This window comes from Scheffersomyces spartinae (genome assembly GCF_019049425.1).
Source record: "Scheffersomyces spartinae strain ARV_011 chromosome Unknown scaffold_5, whole genome shotgun sequence".
Lineage (NCBI taxonomy): Eukaryota > Fungi > Ascomycota > Pichiomycetes > Serinales > Debaryomycetaceae > Lizanozyma > Lizanozyma spartinae.
In genome coordinates this window covers 442,417-463,069 of record NW_025065052.1, presented here as the reverse complement: position 1 = coordinate 463,069, position 20,653 = coordinate 442,417, and the positions used below count along the sequence as shown (strand labels likewise).

Genomic DNA, 20,653 nt, shown 5'->3' with positions numbered 1-20,653 from the left:
GAGTGTATACGTACATACAAATGCATGCATACAAGTACATATGAGGACATACGTATATATATACATAAAGTTATACACTAATGAAAGCTATACACTAATGAAAGCTATAGACTAATGAAAGCTATACACTAAGAAAAAGGTTAAGAACAATCAGCATAAAGAATAACCTGGGAATACTATACAAGGTAATAATGCACTAGAACTAGATAGATAAAAGACCATATGATGATGATGTTAAAGAGTGGAAGCTCTTCCTTAATTAGGATCAGGAATAGACAAGTATTTATATTTCTTCTTTGTTATATCGTAACAATCCTTCAAAGCATCATCATCTACAAACCATGAAACTCTACCAGCTGCCCCTTCATTAACAATGGAACTTGGTAAACCCTTTTCTGGCCTTTCCATTATAATTCTCATGATTGGGGCTTTAGTTAACCCTTCAACAACAAATGCGACTCTATGAGCATGACAAATCACTGGCACTGAAAGAGTGATTCTGTTTTCTGGGCCATGAGGAGCCTTTGTAACTGGCATACACCATGCCAACTTCTCTCTCAATTGCTCTCCAAAATTAGGAAATAAGGAAGCAATATGACCATCAGGAGCACACCCTAATAAGAGTAAATCAAACTGAGGTAACTTGACTGAATCTTTCCTGGCAAAATTATCAATTAATAATTTTTCATAATCGTCGGCACATTCTTGAGGATCATTAATTAATGATTCATCTATGTGAAAGATATTTGGAGGTTTACTACTCGATGTTATCTTATCAAAGATTTCCCGTTTGGCTTGTCCATAATTACTATCAGGAGACTCAAACGGTACTAATCTTTCATCAGCAAAGTAAATGTCCCATCTATCCCATTCAATCTCATCCTGTCTCGATAACAAACCTTGTTGTAAGATTTTAATTAATGAGCCACCACTAATAGCAATTTTAAACCGTATATCTTTTTGTTTCTTTTCCTTTTTCTTTCTCCCGTTGGAATGGCTATTATTATTATTATTGTTTATGTTGTGATTAAGACTATTACTAGTACTCATGACTGAGGATGTGGATGCTGAAGGCTGGATAGACAGCAGAGACCCTCCTTGATGTTGTAACGAGGCTAACTTGATATTAGCTATTTCATTGTGGTCTAAAGTATTGTATAACGTCGAGTTTTGTGCAGAGATAACATGATCCGCTACAGCGTCCGCTACACCTAAGAACTCGGGGAATGAGTAAATCAATGGCACGGTAGTAGTCATAACTTTTTCAGTACTTCTGTCACTCTATCACTTTAAATTGTAAAATACCAAAGGACGAACGGATAGACCCAAAGTCTTGAACTTAAAGTCCTTAATGAATGTAAGGAGTGATTTGACCCCCGATCGAAAACTTCGACGGAATCAACAATTTTTGGGAAAAGGCGGATATCGCACAAAAGCACCCCCTTAACTAAAATTGTAAGAACGGAACATCTATATCACAATAGAGATGTTATGACAGCACAAACCATGTACATATACATATATCTTTATGTCAGCTAGTACTATCGACTTGTATCAGTATAAATATATATATGGTGTGCGGTGTGATGCAATGAGGCATTAGCATATCCACTATATATGAATACTAGACATTATAAATTCGTACATGTTCAAAGTTACATTCTCATAGTACACTCATTCAGGCGCTGAAACATACTAAAAATAATCAGAAAACTTACATGTATAGCTGTACATGCACAGATGAAAATAGGTACATACACCTACATGGTACATGCATACATTACATACATAAGCACTCGTACATTTGAGGATAGTTCTTCAAGGCTCATGAAATATACTCTATATATTACTATTATGAGCCTTGAATTATTTCCTGCTACACTTTGCTGGTGTCAATTGCTATGGATTAATCCGACGCCCAAGTCACCATTGTGGATCGAAATTATGCCGGAGCTCCGAGCATATTTAATATGTGTGTAATTATAGTAACTCAGTAATGTACGCTGATATTGGTCATAGAATCCTTCTTTTAATTCATAATTATGTCCTTGTTCAAATGCTATTTTTTAATCGTTAAACCTTTTTATTACTAACTAGCAAACATAAGCATGGTATTTTTATCTCTATTATATTATAGCCTTGTTCTTTTCGATTCTTTCCCCTGTAATTGCCCTCCTGCTACCATCCCTATTCTGAACGCAACCTATTGCAATTTATCAACCCTGTACTGCATATCTGTAATGTACTCCAGTTCTTTCTTACAGTCGTGCGGCCCTCCTTGGAGTGGCTTTATCAGTGTTTCATCTCTGACTACCCAATTAGGAAGTCAACGATAACACAAAAACTCAAACTTTTGCTCTAGAATATTCATTACGGATAAGCTTGTAATTGATTTCAGCCACTCTAATTTCATTACGATTCCTTTAATTCAAGAAAATAATGGCGCTGGAATCATCTTCAGATCTTGTCCAATTCTTATCTGTTATTGAAAGTCACTTCGGCTCTGCTAAAACTTTGATCTCCACAGATCAATTGCTTCAAGCAGAGACCTCAAATAGCCACTACATTATACTCACCAAAATAGCCAATGAGATAGACAAGAGTCAAATAGTGGTGATATCGATTGTATCTCCTCAACATAATATCCGTTCGACAGTTGTTGAAATTCCAGCCACTGAGACACTGGAGTTTTTGGATCAAGTGAAGGGGCAACTTTTATCTTTTTTGAATGCTGAGGTTGTGGCGTTTCCCCGCAAACAAGAAGAGCCTAAGACGTCAACGACTGTGAATGATGCTCCAACATCTTCTGCTTCTTCTCCTTCAATTCAATTACCTTCAGCTATCTCCAAAAGACCAAATGATATGCCAGACTTCGATGATGAATACGAAACCCGTGCAAAAGGATCAGGGGTAAATCCTTCCTTAAGCAATACAATTGAGGACAATAAGGATTTATATCCTGGTGGGGTGAAATATCCCTCTATCAAACCATATCTTGATCCTACTGGTGGGAACCTTCCTAGTCCAAGTAGCGGTGCTTTCATTGGAGGAGGTATGATTCCAACTCCTAATGACAGATTATTCGGTCATCCAAAATCTAGTGGTGTCGGTCAAATTACAGGTGTTCCTCCAGGAGCCCGCTATGATGATCCTTATGGTGAAGAAGGAAGAAGCTTTCCCGGAGCAACTAACTCACTTTATGGTACGGAAGATGTAAATTCCGGATTATCTCAAGAGTTTGGTGGTTTAAGAAGACCGCAAGGAGGGCCGCCTGGATTTTCCGGAGATGGATCGTCGTTACCCGGATTCGGTCCTGGTCCGGGTTCTGGAGCTGGTCGTGGAGGGTTTGGGTTTGGTTCGGGATCAGGAAATACCTTCGGTAACTTTTAGAGAAGTTTTCGACATGGTAAAAAATATATATAATGAAATGCAATGTCATGTAATGTATGAAACTCACGGAAGACAAAACCACCATGCGGTTAGGTTAAATCAGGTTAATGTAGAATACAGTAGGGAGGGGACAAGAGGGGAGATTAGATACGAAGCCCTAAATGAAAGTTCTAGAAAGTATGGGATCTCCTATCGTAGTCATCTAACATCTCTTGCATCATAAACCCTTCTTATTCTAGACAAACTTTCTATTCTTCGGGATTTGAAATGGTTGATCGCACCGTTTAAGGAAAAATATCGTTTGAACCTTAAATGATAATAGGATGTTCCATCGTTTACTCTACAAAATAGCCCAAACTATCTAAAGAAGTGGTGTCCCCCTAGGCTGAATTTGCATAATTCCTAGTAGGCAGGATATAAGGATCTACGGCACCTTAAAGATAATAATAAGCTCCAAAGGAAGATTATTAATCCCCTCTCACAACTTTATTGTATCCCCGCTGTGGGAACAATTCTTTCCTAATGCGGCAATTGTGCAGTAAATGATTTGCACCCAAATGTATAGTTGCATGCAGTACACTTTACTCCTTTAAGTTATCAATGATTGAAGAGCCATGTAGTTTAAGATAGTGGTGTATATGAAGAATAACTAAGTTGGGAAGTACAAGACCAAAAGTAGGATACATTTATATAATAGCATTTTTCATCATTAAAAAGAATCATTAAATATATCATACTAAAGGGGATATCAGCCGAGCTAAGCCTTGAAGACTAAAATATCTCAATAAAGAATACAATCCGGGGAAAGGTATAACTTAAGTGTTGAATTCTTTCATTTTGTTGTATCTTATTCACATTCTTTTTCCAACTCTGACTTGTTCTAGTATCCGATCGTTTTTAATAAGATGACCCATGCCTATGCAAAGTTTAAGAGTAACCATAGGATTATACATACCAATTCCATTGATAGTACACCTTCTAATTCGGATTATTCAAATAATAGTACCTTATCTTTGGAATCAGAGATTCCAATGAGTAAAGGTAATCACACAATAAATGATGAACGAAATGATCATCATCTACGTCTTCATAATCTGTCACACAAACGGTTGGATAGTGACTTGACAGTGACTAATGATGATATTGAACGCCAGGGGATGCCCAACTCCTCTAAAAAGGCAAAACGAATGTTTAGTTGGATGTTCACCAGTAAAATACCTCCAGTAACTCTTCCACAAGATAGGAAACCATATCCTTGGAAGTCCTCAAATTTTTTATGGAGAACCTTCTTTTGGTGGTTCTGGCCCATACTATACAAGGGTTATTTAAGAACTCTTGAACCTGACGATTTGTTTAAATTAACAGAAGATCTTAAGGTTGAGAACATGCATTCCAAGTTTGAGAAGAACTTGAGCAAAAGAATAGAAGCTAAAAGAGCTCAATATATCAAGAACAAGCAACCACATCCAGACATGACTAAGTTTGAATGGTCTAAGATGCTTATACCTTTGGCATTATTTGATACCTTTAGGTTTCAATACACCATGTCTTGTATTTATTTGGTTCTCGCCTATACCACTCAATCTGTGTCACCTTTAATCACCAGAAGACTTATTGACTTTGTTACTTACAGATACTACGGATTAGAGAAAACAGTCAATAATGGTGTTGCCTACTCATTGACTTGTGTGGTATTAATCTCGTTAAATGGATTGTTGTTGAATCATTTCTGGCAAAACTCAATGACTACTGGTGCTCAAGCTAAAGCCGTATTAACCAAATCACTTTTACTTAAATCAATGAGAATGAGTAACAAGGCAAGACAAAAGTTCCCTATTGGTAACATTACATCCTTGATGGCTACTGATTTGTCTAAAGTTGATTTGGCCTTTGGTTTTGCTCCTGTTTTATTTTGTTTCCCAATCCCAGTGATAATTGCTGTAGCTTTACTTTTGACCAATTTGGGAGTTACCTCGTTAGTAGGTATTGGTTTGTTTGTTGTATCATTAGTTATATGCTCTCTGCTATCTAAGGTCCTCTTTGCTATTAGAACAAGAGCGGTCAAGTACACGGATCAACGGATCAGTCTAATGAGAGAAGTGTTGTCTCATTTGAAGGTGATTAAGTTCTATGCCTGGGAAGAAGCTTACAGAGAACGGATCACCAAAATAAGAGACTTGGAAATGAAGGAATTGTTCAAACTTAAAGTTGTTAGAGACATTGTTAGTGCATATGCCTTGACGTTACCATTCACGACTTCCATGATTACATTTGTAGTACTTTGGGCTACAGATTCATTCAAATCTCCAGGTAAAATGTTTGCTTCATTATCGTTGTTTGGGATTTTGGCTCAATCGATTATGTTACTTCCCTTGGCCCTTTCGACTTCTTCAGATGCTATGGTTGGTTTTGAAAGATTAAGAAAGGTTTTCCAGGCACATGAATACGATTCAGAAGACGCCAGACTTGCAAACACCAATAACGCATGGTCAAGACCATTACCTCCAAGTGTCTCCATCTCATGCCGTAGTTGTTGCTTCAATTATGGCAGCTTAGAAGCCGGTGATGATTCCATGCTATCAGAAGCAGGTAGCACTTTGTCCTCTGAGTTAAAGGAAAAGACTGCCAGCTTTGATAACTTTGCTACAGCATCAGAGTCTGGGTCTTTAGGTTCTTCTGCAAGAAACTTTCCTGGTGTTATTGACCTTTCGGTGGATATTCAAAAGGGTAGTTTTGTCATGATCACAGGTATAATTGGTTCTGGGAAAACAACTTTGTTGAACGCCTTGGGTGGTCTTGTTAAGCTTTCCTCTGGCTCCTTGCAAGTTTCGTCCGAACCACTCTTGTGCTCCAATTCATGGATTCAAAATGCTACTTTTAGAGATAACATTACTTTTGGCAGACCTTTTGATCATGACTTGTATAAAAAGGTTTTGTTTGCCTGTGCTTTAGAAGACGACCTTGCATTGCTTCCCTCTGGCGATTTGACAGAAATTGGTGAACGTGGTGTTACGTTATCAGGAGGACAGAAGGCCAGATTAAATTTAGCTAGAGCTGCATACCATGGACTGGAAATTATGTTATTTGATGATATCTTGAGTGCTGTGGATGTACGTGTTGGGAAGCACATTGTTAGACATTTGTTTGGTGACTTGTTGAGAGGCCATACCATTGTTCTAGCTACCCATCAAATATCATTAGTCTCTAACGTTGACCAGATCATCTTTTTAAATGGGGATGGTACGGCTGATGTCGGTAATGTTCAAGAGTTGAAGAGCAGAAACCAGAACTTTAGAAACTTGATTGTGTTCGCCGAGGAGATTGCTGGTAAAGTGAAGAAAACAACTAAGGAAACGAAATTCGAATTGTATGACTCGGGTTCTAATCTGCTGAAATCCTCACAAGCTCTTATCAACGGTAAGATCATTCAGGAAGAAGAGAAAAGTGTTAATGCTATCTCAGCGAGTGTTTATACCAAATATATTACCCTTGGTTCCGGAATCATTGGTAAGCTCATGCCTTATGCCTTTTTGTTTGCGGTGATACTTGCAACCTTCACCCAAATCTTTACCAACACTTGGCTATCTTATTGGGTTGAGAAGAAGTTCAAGGGGAAGTCAGACAAATTTTATGTCAGTATCTATATTGCCCTTACCTTTATTACGGTCTTTTTAACTGCTGTTGAGTTTGTATTCCTTGGCTATGTCAATAACGTTGCTTCGAGAGTCATTAACATCAGCGCCGTCAACAGAATCTTGCATGTTCCCTCCAGCTTTTTAGACACTACACCTATGGGAAGAATTTTGAATAGGTTTAGCAAAGACACTGATGCCTTGGATAACGAGTTGGGTGAACAGTTGAGATTGTTCATATTCCCAATGGCTCTTATCATAGGTATCATTATATTGTGTGGTACTTACTTGCCCTACTTTTTGATATCTGTCCCCTTTTTGGCATTTGCCTTTGTCTTTATTTCCAACTTTTATCAAGGCTCAGGTAGAGAGATCAAGAGATTGGAAGCTATCCAAAGATCAAAAGTGTACAACAACTTCAATGAAACTCTTACAGGAATGGCTACCATTAAGGCTTTCAAGGCAGAAAGTATGTTTCTTAAGAAGAATGACGAATTCTTGAACAGGATGAACGAAGCTTACTTGCTAACCATTGCAAACCAAAGATGGTTGTGTGTGCACTTGGACTTTGTTGCTGCTGCCTTTGCAGCCATTATTAGTTTGTTGTGTGTGACTGGACTGTTCAATATTTCTCCTTCATCCACTGGGTTGTTGATCAACTATGTCATTCAGATTGTTGGGTTTCTTTCATTAACTGTCAGAGCGATGACTCAAGCTGAAAATGAAATGAACTCGGTTGAAAGGTTATACAACTATGCTTTCAACATTGAGCAAGAACCCCCGTACAAGATCCCTGACCATGAACCCGCAAAGGATTGGCCATACTCTGGTTATATCCAATTTGAAAACGTTACCTTACGTTACAGGCCTAACTTACCTGTGGTGTTGAAGAACTTGAACTTTTCCATTTACCCTGGTGAAAAGGTTGGTATTTGTGGTAGAACTGGGGCAGGTAAATCATCTATTATGACTGCATTATACCGATTGGCCAATATAGAAACAGGGACTATTCGGATTGATGGGTTAGATATTACCAAGTTGGGACTATACGACTTGAGATCACGGTTATCCATAATTCCTCAAGATCCTGTATTGTTCCAGGGCACCATAAGAAAGAATTTAGATCCCTTCAACGATTATGATGATGAAGTACTTTGGAGTGCCTTAAGAAGAGCAGGTCTCTTGGACTACTTGACCATTGAACGGTACGGCCATTACAAACTCGATGGTAAACATATTACATCTGAAGATTTGCCTAAATTCCATTTGGATCAAGTTGTTGACGATGAAGGAGTCAACTTTTCCCTTGGAGAACGTCAATTGTTGGCACTTGCCAGAGCATTGGTAAGCGATACAAAGATTTTGATTTTGGATGAAGCCACTTCACTGGTTGATTATGTTACTGATTCCAAGATTCAAAAGACTATTGCTAGAGAGTTTAAGCATTGCACCATCCTTTGCATTGCCCATAGAATGAAAACTATTCTAGATTACGATCGTATTTTGGTGATGGACGGTGGGAAGCTCATCGAGAAGGGTTCCCCTTATAATTTATATAAACAAGAGGGTGTATTTAGACTGATGTGTGATAAGGCTAATGTTAAAGTTGAAGACTTTTAGCATTATGATACCCAAAAATATAACTTAATGATGATTATGAAAAATGAATAGTAAACGTTTGTTTTAAATCCTATGTGTTATGTAATAAAGCAAGTAAGCAGGTGTGTTATCCACTTCCTTTTGAGATACAAGAGTGATGACAGAATCATCAAACTTGAGCCATTGTCCATCTCCTTGCTTAATGAGCACAATATAATGTCCTGTATTGACCGACCCGATGTGTGTAACCAATGCAAATAATTCGTAGATATACTTTTCTCCTATTTCATTCTGTTGGTTGTTCCCAACAATGTACTTTGTTAGATTTAAATATAGTGGTACCTTAACTGGTATGTCTAACTTGTTGGAAGTGTCATTGTGCAAAATATGTTCAAACCGTTTAAGTTGTATACTGAACACTGGCGGTGTCTTGTTCACTTTCAATGACTTGTATGCATTAGTCTTCTCTCCACAATGTTTGCAAGTATACATTGTGTCCAACCGTTCTTCTTGAGTGAATAAATCAAGACAATCATATAGCGATATAGTGTCTTTTGAGTTTTTGGATTTCTTGATCTCTAAACTGACGTCAATCATTGGATCAATGGTAGTGGTGACCGAGTCACATGATGTACACCGAATAGAACTTTGTAATTCTCCATGAAACGTTGTGTGGGTTATACATTTGCAATCTTCACCGGAATGATTCTGTCCAGTCACTCTTTCGTAATCACTATGAAACTCATTTAAAAGAAACTGCCAAAACTCATGGGCATCTTGCTCCTGGAATCCGGCTAATGATTTCTTCTTATACCACGCGGTGGCCAATAAATTGGTCATTCCAAACCCTCCATGTTCTGTTGATGTGTAAAACTCTTTGAAGATATGGTCGATGCTGCACGTGATACACGAGTTGGATTCATTGAGACTTCCAACACCTTCACTATAAAGAAGATTGCTCTCACAGTTTAGGAAATGCACGTCATTATTGAAAAACTGATACTTGATAATAGGATTATGAACCAATGTCTGAAGTATAGCACTCATGAAACATGTAGAGCCCAAGTTAATGAACCCTCTGAGTCCATTCACAGCTACGGCTAATGGTGGTTTGTAGTGCGACGCCACATCTTCAATAGAGTCTTCATTTTCTTCACCTTCTTCATTATCATTATCATCATCATCGCTGTCTATTTTACCTGCTAATCTGTAAAGTTCATTTCGTCTAATGGTTTCTAACTCTGAGTGATTGACATAATCTCCACACTGAAAACAGAAAAGGAGTCCATTGGATGAGTCTATGGCAAATAAGTGATTAATCTTTTGATAATGAAGTTTTGCGTGATTCAGTGAAAGACATCCAACATGAGGACACTGTAGACATATCATACATGTATTCATATTACACATAGAACAATCCGTACATTTCAATGCATTTGTCTTCAATTCAACCAACTTACTGTTAGGGATAACACTGCCGTCACTCTTGTATATATTTATCACATCTTCACTCTTTTTCATTTGAGAGATCTTAACAGCCTGCTTATAAGTCAGGAACACTGTATCTCTAGCTTTAGTTTCCAATACTGATTTTATATGTTTACATATCCCCAAATCTCCGTAGAAACTGAAGGTCTCAACTTCCATTAAAATCTCTCTATTTTTATTATTATCGTTTTCGGCTTTAGGAACAATCTTGTTCCTGGCATTGAGTACACCAGAAGGAGATGGGTGGTCATTCTTAAACCCTCGAGGAACACTTTTCCCTCCGTAACCCAGAATAGCCGCCATTGTATCTTCCACTGGTATACACACAATTTACGACCTCCCTCTTTCCTTCTATGAATTACTGCCAAAAAAAACTTGATTGTTCTTGTTGCAGCTTTACACCATTTCGTTCCTCAGATCAGCCAAAATTTTCAAGCCATAGAAGGCGAGAGCGCTACCAGTATTATCAGTGCGGGTAACCTCTCCATGATAATGATAAGCGATAGTATTGTGACATCATTACATTATCGAGTGGTCAGTATTATTAAACTAAAAAATTGTTAAACTGTAATAATAACTGCTATATAAATCAATATGCATACATATTTGTATGTGCGTGTGTTTCTGTGTGTAATTTATATGTTGATGTAAAAAATCTAGAATTGAATTGATGCACCAGTAGTTGTTTCGATTGCCAGCTTGGAAACAATCGCATTGTCTCTGAGATTTAGTGAATTCAACCGGGCGAATTTGCTCATATCAATGCAGGAAATGTTGTTAGAACTGAGATCAACATACGACAATTGACACCGATCAAAGTTATCAGCAATAAATGAAAGTTTCAGAATGTTGCAATTTTTGAGGTGAAGTTTGACTAGTGATTCTGGAACAAACAAGAATGGTCGAACTATTTGACAACTATTCATCACAACAGTGTGAATTTTGGAATATTCTGATGAACTGAATGGGAAATTTACTAATTCAGTGCGCGATAAATTAACCTTTTCCACACTCTTTGGGAAAGATATGTTTTCCAAATATCTATTTCCATCAAGGTAAAGAATCCTTAAACAAGAAAGCGATGTCAAGTCTAATTCATGTTTCAATTTGTTATCAGTTAAGCTTAAATATTGTAAACTGGGTATCTTGCACAACTGTTTAATGTTGGTTAATAAATTACCTTGTAAATTCAATTTCACCAAGGTAGATGGTAGTGCTGCAGCATCCAAATCGTAAATTCTATTATGGGAAAAATCAAGATGTCTTAACTTTGGTGGGAATTTAATTTTGCTGTCATTGTTGATGTCAGTGACTCCACAAGATTTGATAGCTAAAGTCGTCAAAGAAGATATCTTCAGTAAGAAATCAAGACTCTGAAACACGCACTTCTCCATTTCAATACCTCGTAATTTTAATCCCATCCCAATTAAAGGGTCCTTTTGCTTCCAGAACTTGCAATAGAGAAGCTTCAATCGTTTTGTGCTAGAAGGGATTCTGGTAAGAAGGTTGGGGGAAAGGGTACATCTCTTCAACGTTAAACTCTTAAGTGACTTGGGGAATACAATCGTCTTGAATATGTCAGCTTCTAATCCCACCAACGTCAATGATTTCAAATAACTGAACTTTTCAAAGTCATTGCTTACCACAAAGTTACTAGACAATGCTAAATCAGTAACTGAGTACATTAATTTAGCAGGATAATATCTTCTTTGTTTTAATTTGGGTCCATCATTTCCATCTATTGGATATTGAAGTGGATCGTTTTCATATTCTGGGTCATTTGTAATTGAAACCTTTTTCAAATTCTTTATGTTATTGAACTTGGTCAAGTTGAAGCCTTTAGAATTGTGCAACCCAAAAGTCGAAAGAGTCGCTGGGAACACTATTGCTTCGTCCAAATTGATACTATTAGCAATAATCAATTTCAGCAATTGAGTGGGAAGTTTAGTAAAGCTTAATCCAGTTTGGAGCATATTCTTGAAATCTGCACTATCCATTATATCATTACTCATCATTAAGGCAGGGAAAAGTCCCAACAGGACAATCGAGTTATAAACTTCAAGTCTGCTCAAACGATTCAAGATATATTTCACCACTTGTTCATTTGAGATCAAAAGTTTCAAGTCAATACGGTTGCAACTGTAAATTCTACCCATAAGGTTAAAGAATTGGTTAACTGATTCCAAGTTTACCAAGCAATAATCCAATTGGATGTTGATATTCTTGTCATAGATGGCTCTAGGAGCAATATCTGGTTCTTTGTTACCTCCTTCGTTGTTTGAAAAGTACAAATACTCATCTTTGGTTTCGAATTCAGTGAAGAAATCTGCTTCTTCTTTCTCAAAGTAAGATGGAGTTACTCCGTCCATAATTGTTTCGCTAACAAAATTCAAGTACGATGTTGGTGTATCAGGATATTCCACAACTCCTTGCAAGTTGTTCAAAGAGATATTGACATCATCATCAAGGTTGCCAAAATTTGATCTTCCGTTGGGGATTAGGCTATTGCCAAATGGCAGTCTTACATCCGAGAATGGAGTCTGGGGCAATGGCTTATCGTAGTAATATACGGATAAAGATTTGGAACTTCTCCTGCTTCCAGAGCCTCTAGTGGTATATGATTTATTGCTCATTGATGCTCTTGGGTTCACATGGAATTCGTAACTACTTTCACTGCCGTGGTAACTCTTCCCTCCCATACTAAACATCATATCACTATGTCTTTTTAGATCTGATTTGCAATCAAAAAGATCATACTCTTCATCCTTTTCGATATCAAGTGGTATTTCATTTGCGGTTAAAAAGGTGGTCGATGATGGATCTTTGCTCATTTCCTTTTCAGTAACGGGGACTAGAGGTACTTCACTTCCGTCCAGAACATCAACATCCCATTCAGTCAGAATTGGAGGCTCAAAAAACTCAAAGTAGTCTTCCAAATCAATTGGAATTAAACCATTGCTATCAAAATAGTAACTATAATGTCTGGTGTCATCGTCATGGTCAGAAGAGTCGGAGTTTGTCACTGACAACGTGGAAGTGGGGGGAAAAGGTGGAGTCACAGCGGAAGATACCCTTATTGGGTTTGGTTCTGATCTGGTATACGATTCAAGTTTCTCCATTACTTGGGAATCGTCACAATTTGCAATGATAGGGCTTTCATTTATGGCATCTTTAGATGCATTTGGAGGACGAGTAAGTACGTCATTAATGAACCTCTTTAAATGAGTACTATTCTCGTTCTCTTCAACATAATTGGCTAGGCTTTCCATGAGAGTTTGTATCCTTGAATTAATTGGGGTAGTAACTCTTCCATTCACACCCTCAAGCAATGTCGTTTTGGTGAGCGAGGTATCAAAGTTCTCTTGTTTGGTATATTGGGCAATATCGTGAAGTAATAATTCGAGCTTGGACTGATTTGCAGATTCATCAGCACTTTTAAATGTGGTGTCCATGAACATATCCGAGTCCTCTAATTCTAAGTTAAGATTGTCTACGTCCATTGCTTTAGCAGTAGGATCTGAAATAGGTACTTCTTCTTCGGGCATATTCTCTTTATTGCTGTCCCAAGATTTAGATGTCAGGATGCCTATTGTGTCTATCTCCTTATTACCAGAAGAAATGCAATTGTTTTCTGATTGTGTATTAGGTTCCGCTGCTGATGGTGACGAGCCTATTTCATTGTTAAGTTTGGACCGTCCATGATTTTTTGCACCCATTTTCTTGTCACCTTCCAACTTCTTACTGTCATCAATGTTCTTATGCTCACTATCTGCACTCAACATCATGGATTTCCGTCTAGCTCTTCGTAAGTACTTGAAATCTTGATTGGCATCTTTAGGTGGTAGTGGAGGTGGGAGAGACGCAATACTGGAAGTTTCAGAAGAATCAGACGGACGAATTACTGTTTTGGAAGTTGAAAATTGAAATGGTGTAACAGAAGCTTCATATGACTTTTGCAACACTCTTAAATCCCTTGGAAGTTTTCTTGGGGAAGAATGCAGTATAATTGTTTTGGGTGTAGAGGGTGGTGATGATGGTTCTTTAACAATTTTCGAAATAGGTTTCTCTCTTTTAGAAGAAAACTCGAATAATGGATATGGGGATGCAGGTACTTGAGATGTTCTACTGTCCATAGTGAAATCACCTGAACTAATGTTATGTTCTAGGGGTATATTTGATTCATTCTCATGATTTTCTGGTAATATCTTATCAGAAATTGTTTCCGGAAGGTCCTTGGAAGTATTTACAGTATCATTGTTGGAAAGCGCTGAGCCTTCGGGGGTTGATTTTGTTTCATCTGGACTTTCACACATATCTGTTGTATCCAAGTCAAGATGGGTATCCATATCTTCAGAGTCGGTATCTCCTGCTATTCTTTGATACATGATGACACTTCTAGAATCGGATATGGAATTGTTCTCGCTTTCTGGCGGATTAAGCAGGTACCAAAGTTGTGATTCTAGAGCTGTGGGGATTTTCTGATAGGCTGCTTCGAGGGTTGGATTCAGTTGAACACATTCGTTATATTCATCTTCGTCTTCTTCGTTATCTGCGTAGCTTCTTGCCTCGCGTTCATCTATATCTTCTTCAAAAATAGAGTCTAGGGTGGCATACGCTAAAGATGATTTCTTCTTGAAATGTCGAGATGCATTCTCGTTCTTAACATTCAGAACGTCGCCATTAGATGGTGATATTATAGTAGTATGAGAAGCGGAACGGAGGTTAATGCCATAAAGGGCTTCTAAATTTGATGAGATATGAAGATAAGGATTTTTTTTGGATTCCAACAGTCTGAGGTCTCTTGAAACCCTTCTGATCTCATCAAGAATTCGTTCTTCGTCAAAATCGTCTATATAGTCCATTGCATTTATACTGTAGCAAAGCTAACGTTGCAAACTAAAAGTGGGACTATATAATTAACAGTAGATATGAAGTATATTCTTTTTCCTTCTGGATTATTTCCGAAACTTCAATGATTTGTTGATGATTATAGGTACTTAATGGGTAGTAGTGAATATTGATGGTATGGGAAGACGCACTTGTGTACCACTGAGTAGGAAAGAAATGGTTAACAATGGAAATGCCAATAAGAAAAGTGCTAGTTAAACAGAAATGTTTTAATAAAAGTGCAGACTTAGTCATGAGCTCAATGGTTACAGTTCCCCATTGATAAACTATTAGCCTGAGAAGCGCCCTTCATGGTTTTACAATTAAGACATTAATTCATGCAGTTTCAATGCTTCCAAAAACGGCGCCGACTGCAACAACCAAAGGAAACGAAGCAAGCCCCTTATGCATGTTAACCTCAAACATGTAATCCGTGTTATTTCCACGATGACTATTTTGGGAAGAGTGATGGGGTTAAGAGAATGTCCTCGCTCGCAATCACTCCTGTTAGGAAAATGCGTTTCACTTTGAAGTCCGTTTGAGGAATTGCATTAAATAAAGTCATTTCAAGTCATCAGTGAGATTCCAGTTAAGTATTCTTTAGCAAAACGAATAAAATGGCTTGGGTAAGTTAATTGTATTCCATCCTATTGTTTTCTACAGGGGACAATGTAATACCAGAGCCTTCATCCACAAAAAGGTTATTGAGTTCATTACAGAAACAAATATAAGCGATCTACAGTTCTAGAATAATCAGCATTCCCCTGAAACTAGCAACACACTAAAATAAACGCCAGCCATATCAAACTGTATAAGTAAGGGCTGATGAAATAGAAGCATGCTGCTTACTCTTAAAAGTTGGAGTAACAAGATGTTGCAAACCATTGTCGCATCTATGGTCTGAAATCACGTTGAAGGTTAATTAAAGAACATGACAATTATGCTTGATGTATCGAAAAACAATCACATTGATATAGGTTGTTACACTCGTCACCCTAAAACGGTTAGTGTCCTTAAACAGATGTGTTGCAAGATTTAAAAGAACTGCAAACTGAATTCATGATGCTGCTCCCCCTTTATGTCCCTAGATTAATCGATCGGTGTAACGGAAACTACCAACTGTGTCTATCAACCTTTTTGGGTGTAACCAATTGGTGAGTCAGAGTGTTTTAGATTTTTACTGATGCGGTGTTCGTTTACTTTTACCGTAAACAACTTTTGTGTGTACATGGTGCGTTAACGAGGAACACTAAAAGGGTTCAAACAAAGACCCTCTTTCCGAAACGGGAAAGTAGCACTGGTATTTCTAGGCTGTCAATTTGAAAAAGGTAGTGTAGTTTGGCGCATTTTTCAGGTACTTCAAAAATACGAATTACCTAATTATGCAGTTTATTGTAAATATAATGGAGTGTGATGCACGTTGCATGCACGGTCCTAAATACCTCAACTTTTGTATGATAGTATTAGTACAAATATACATATACGTTACTCTTCGTTGTTCATATGCATTTGATGTTGAGATTCTTCACGAATTTTGAGACTGAAAATGCAGTAAGCAAATGTCATATGTTTACCTAATTAGGGAATTCGGATCTGACATCTTAAAACGAATATTCATCACTTATACGTATTATACATCCTAATCGAAAAAATCATCATCGCTATCGTTGTTATTATTATGAGGAGTTGAGCGGATAGATTTCTTGTTCGCAAATCTGATTTTTCGATCGTCTCCATCACTTTCATCTTCATCGTCTTGATTAATTATCAAACGCTTATCATTGTCAGCAACTGCACCAACTGTAATTAATACCTGTTCAAGATCCTTTTGAGTAGTTCCATTACCACCAAGTTGTGCTAATGTAATAAATTGTTTGGCCACATTGGTATTATGGTATATAATAAGTGTAGGACAGTTGGAATCAGGGTAATTTGGAATACACCGTTGGGCAGGAATCTCACACATCTTGATCTCTGCAAACTTCCGAGCTAATGGAATCATTAAACTACCCAAAAGACGAGATTGAAGATTAGACTGAAGAGAAAGGTGAACTATTACGTATTTACCATCTTTAGAAGCTTGAGTCACTTCGTTTTCATATTCAGCTTTATCAATTGGATATACTTCACCGAATTCCAGCTTTTTGGCTAGTTCTTTTATTTGTGCCATTCTTCTTTGTTTGTACATATTTATAAAATCTTCATCTTCTTCATCTTCCAAAGCATCTAACTCATCAAGATCCTTATCTTCTAATCTGTTATCATGTTTATATTGGAGCACTTCTTCTAATGCTTCTTCAATTTGAGCTGATGGAGACGGAGGTCTTTCAGGGATAATTCCATGCGCTCGTAAAATATCATTCCATTCTGTATCTTCAGTAGGGTCAACTTGGACCTGGAACTTGGCATTATCCATTTTAGCTTTATCAAGTAAAAATAATGCAGAGCATGGAAGCACATAGTGTCAATAAATTTTCTACTCAATTTTCATAAACTTGATTTTGAGTACTGTGACCATTCACGTGACATGTATTGGGAAATTTTTGAAAAGGGTGAATAATCAACGGCTTTCTCGAACCTCTACAGTATGTTATATACACGCCCGGGTGATATTTTTCTTGCTGTTATCACCGAAGTTTAATGATCATAGTTGAACCCAAACGAGGTAAAATGACTATGTCCGAAGAACGGATATTGCTAGAACAGGCACAATTTACATAAATGAATTTTTTAAATGAAAGACTTGACGTTAAAATGTCAGTCAGAATGACTTTACTATATTATCATCATATATAAGGCATGGCATGGCATAAAAAATGAATAAAAAGAATATGTTAACAATATTATGTACAGATGGAACGGAATTGTTGGATTGTTAAGTCGATCATCAACTTGATTATTTAGTAGCCTTAGCCAAATAAGTGACCAAATCGTTTCTGTCCTTTGGCTTCTTCAAACCACCGAAGGCCATCTTGGTACCAGGAATGTACTTCTTTGGATTTTCCAAGTAGTCACTCATGGTTTGTTCAGACCAAATAACACCCTTCTTTTTGTTAGCGTCGGTGTAAGAGAAACCAGCAGCTTCACCGGACTTTCTACCGAAAACACCGTGCAAGTTAGGACCAACCTTGTGTGGTCCACCAGCTTCAACAGTGTGACATTGCAAACATCTAGTCTTAAATAAGGTGGCACCCTTGGCTTCGTTACCGGTTTCGAATGGAGCTGGCATTATTGATTGTCTAATGATCTATTGATAAAATCTTTAAAAGAATTCTTTTAATCCTGTTGTTGTTTTCAATGTGGGCCCTATTCTTCCCTTTATATATCTTGGTCCCAAACACAGCAAATTTCTTTTCCTTATGAACAAACGCGCTCTGATTGGCTGTGGTGTATGTAGGATCCAATTTTTTCCACCCGATGCCGCAAAAAAGTGTGGTGAATTATGCCGATGATAACTAAGCGATATCTATATTTACTTCAGTCTATCAATTAATGGGAGTTATACACCTTACAAAATCTATTAGAAAATTTCTGAACGTTGTTGTCTTGTAGTGTCATGATTGGAACATTTGTTACGGAACTTCCAGCATTTGATCATGACGGATGTTTTCGGGTACCATCAACTCACATAGAAGGAACGTCATGTCACAATGTGTGTTTTGTGTAATTAAGAAGACCGATATCGCCGGCCCGAAGTTTTGATCTCGGTTTTTGACTATGACTATGACTTTGAACCAAATCGATTGAAATGCATTCTGGAACTAGAAGGAGAAGGCGAACGAGAAGAAGGTCTTTCTCGACTAGGTGTCCGAGAATAGCTTTGTTGGCTTCTACTTCTACTTCTGGAGAAACTTCGATCGGAATCATAAGCACTCCCCCGAGAGTTTCTTCGTCCTCTTGACTCTTGTTCTTCCATTTCTTCACTTGAGGGTGGCAGGAGATTATTCAACATATGACGCATTTCATCAGTCAATTGACCGAGACCAATTGCTGTGAAGAAATTGATCAGGAATCTAATTTGATCTGCATCTCTCCAGTCAACATTGACAACTGGTAATATTCCTCTTATTTGTTCCTTCACTTCAATGTCATGTATAAATCTGTCCTTAACCCCTGAAATGCCAATCTCCGTAACCATTTGTTGAAAGATAAACTTAATCATCACCCGCTTAGCTGAATCTGTATGTTCTTCATCAAGTGTGACATTTTCAAAGACATCATCAACTGAAAGCTTATCAGTACTGAGCAAATGGCCATAGAATTTACCGATATTTCTAATCCCACTGGCTTCAAACTTATCTCCGTTGGCATAGAATTCATCAAATTTATCCCGAAAAATATGTCTCCATTTCCCATCTACTCCAAGCAACTTATCGCCTATATCCCCTACGTATTTAGTGAAGTCTCGTTCTTGCGCACACGATCTGATAATCATGTCGACCAAAACTGTATTCAGAATCCCTCGAAGTCGAAGTAATTTATGGACTGCTTCATCAGACGACATTGATGACATCATTGTCAAATAGACTGTCTTTTGGTGTTCCAAGATTTGTGCATTGGTCATATCAACGATATTATTATTATTATCTTGATGTTCTTCTTCCTTTGAGTCAGTTAGTTTAGTTTCGGTGTCGTGATTCAATTCTTGGATATGTTGAAAGTACTTTTCTTCGTTAATCTCGTAGTTTGGATCAAACCTGAAGAAGTTCAACTCGTCCTTCAGTTTTAAAGTATTGTCTTTTTCATCATTATCTTCTTCCCCTTCTTCTTCACTGCTATCATCGTCCTCCTTCCCTGTTAGATCAATTGCATGGGTTATTCTATCGTCCTCACTGATGACATCAAACTCAGAATTCAAGATGGGATACTGTTTGAATTTGGATTGCTTGATTCTAATTAGCCTCTCTATGATATCCGACATTTGTCGTGACCTTGAATTGTACAGCATATCTCTAAGCTTGTCGTACACAATGCCCATAGCCAGCTTAGAAGTCTCGTCTAGTAGTTTCCCATTGATAGTTAAGATGATACTCACTAATTGCATCTTCAGTATGTTTGTATCGGCGTCGGACATCAAAAGCCGTAACAAATGTAGCACTGCCATCTCGTGGATAACTCTTTGATTTACCAAGGCACATGTAAACGTGATATTCTTCTCCACTGTGCTATAGTCGTTCTTCATGTAACTCTTTGTGAATTGAAGCACAACTCTGCAACACAAGAGTTCGCCAATTGACAGAAGCTCGGAATTAATAATGGCAGCTAAGCATGCTAAACTGTTGAATACGTTTGAGTCCTTCAGTGATGTTCGGGTGTATCGTTTCATTATTTCTTTGACTAATATTCCTTGAGCTCTAACTAGGTTGTGATTGGAGATGAGTGACTGAGCTGTTTGCTTGACATTTTGGTTGTTGACATTGGAGATTTGGAATTGGATGTCTTTCTTCAATGCCAACCAGCGATCTCGTTGTTCTGACTGTTTCATATGATACTAAATGATAAGAATCAGTGTCGATAAGATTGTAGTGTCAGTGAAAGAACTGCAGTGTAGTGAACAACAGTATGATAGTATATTTATGACAGTATTAGTCGTACTTGTGATGGTGTCACTATGAAGTAGTTGACAGAATGCTTGTGGCAACTGTATACTGTGTGAG

The 20,653-nt window shown here is 37.6% G+C and overlaps 8 protein-coding genes across 8 annotated transcripts; 2 read left to right on the top strand and 6 right to left on the bottom strand.

Moving 5' to 3' along the window:
* Nucleotides 1–255: 255 nt before the first annotated feature.
* On the bottom strand, nucleotides 256–1,257 carry SOL1 (uncharacterized protein; the record flags this gene model as incomplete). Its single annotated transcript, XM_043194827.1, has 1 exon — nucleotides 256–1,257. The coding sequence occupies one exon, from the start codon at nucleotides 1,255–1,257 to the stop codon at nucleotides 256–258; it is 1,002 nt and encodes a 333-aa protein (XP_043050578.1).
* Nucleotides 1,258–2,439: 1,182 nt separating this feature from the next.
* Nucleotides 2,440–3,390, top strand: KQ657_004143 (uncharacterized protein; the record flags this gene model as incomplete). The annotated part of the gene is made up of 1 exon (XM_043194826.1): nucleotides 2,440–3,390. One exon carries the CDS (start codon nucleotides 2,440–2,442, stop codon nucleotides 3,388–3,390), a length of 951 nt encoding a protein of 316 aa, XP_043050577.1.
* Nucleotides 3,391–4,295: 905 nt separating this feature from the next.
* Nucleotides 4,296–8,642, top strand: YOR1 (ATP-binding cassette transporter; the record flags this gene model as incomplete). Its single annotated transcript, XM_043194825.1, has 1 exon — nucleotides 4,296–8,642. One exon carries the CDS (start codon nucleotides 4,296–4,298, stop codon nucleotides 8,640–8,642), a length of 4,347 nt encoding a protein of 1,448 aa, XP_043050576.1.
* Nucleotides 8,643–8,705: 63 nt separating this feature from the next.
* Nucleotides 8,706–10,412, bottom strand: KQ657_004141 (ubiquitin-specific protease; the record flags this gene model as incomplete). The annotated part of the gene is made up of 1 exon (XM_043194824.1): nucleotides 8,706–10,412. The coding sequence occupies one exon, from the start codon at nucleotides 10,410–10,412 to the stop codon at nucleotides 8,706–8,708; it is 1,707 nt and encodes a 568-aa protein (XP_043050575.1).
* Nucleotides 10,413–10,765: 353 nt separating this feature from the next.
* Nucleotides 10,766–14,971, bottom strand: KQ657_004140 (uncharacterized protein; the record flags this gene model as incomplete). Its single annotated transcript, XM_043194823.1, has 1 exon — nucleotides 10,766–14,971. The coding sequence occupies one exon, from the start codon at nucleotides 14,969–14,971 to the stop codon at nucleotides 10,766–10,768; it is 4,206 nt and encodes a 1,401-aa protein (XP_043050574.1).
* A 1,664-nt stretch (nucleotides 14,972–16,635) lies between these two features.
* On the bottom strand, nucleotides 16,636–17,412 carry KQ657_004139 (uncharacterized protein; the record flags this gene model as incomplete). The annotated part of the gene is made up of 1 exon (XM_043194822.1): nucleotides 16,636–17,412. The coding sequence occupies one exon, from the start codon at nucleotides 17,410–17,412 to the stop codon at nucleotides 16,636–16,638; it is 777 nt and encodes a 258-aa protein (XP_043050573.1).
* A 480-nt stretch (nucleotides 17,413–17,892) lies between these two features.
* Nucleotides 17,893–18,225, bottom strand: CYC1 (cytochrome c; the record flags this gene model as incomplete). The annotated part of the gene is made up of 1 exon (XM_043194821.1): nucleotides 17,893–18,225. The coding sequence occupies one exon, from the start codon at nucleotides 18,223–18,225 to the stop codon at nucleotides 17,893–17,895; it is 333 nt and encodes a 110-aa protein (XP_043050572.1).
* Nucleotides 18,226–18,717: 492 nt separating this feature from the next.
* Nucleotides 18,718–20,481, bottom strand: CWC22 (U2-type spliceosomal complex subunit; the record flags this gene model as incomplete). The annotated part of the gene is made up of 1 exon (XM_043194820.1): nucleotides 18,718–20,481. The coding sequence occupies one exon, from the start codon at nucleotides 20,479–20,481 to the stop codon at nucleotides 18,718–18,720; it is 1,764 nt and encodes a 587-aa protein (XP_043050571.1).
* Between the last annotated feature and the right edge of the window lie 172 nt (nucleotides 20,482–20,653).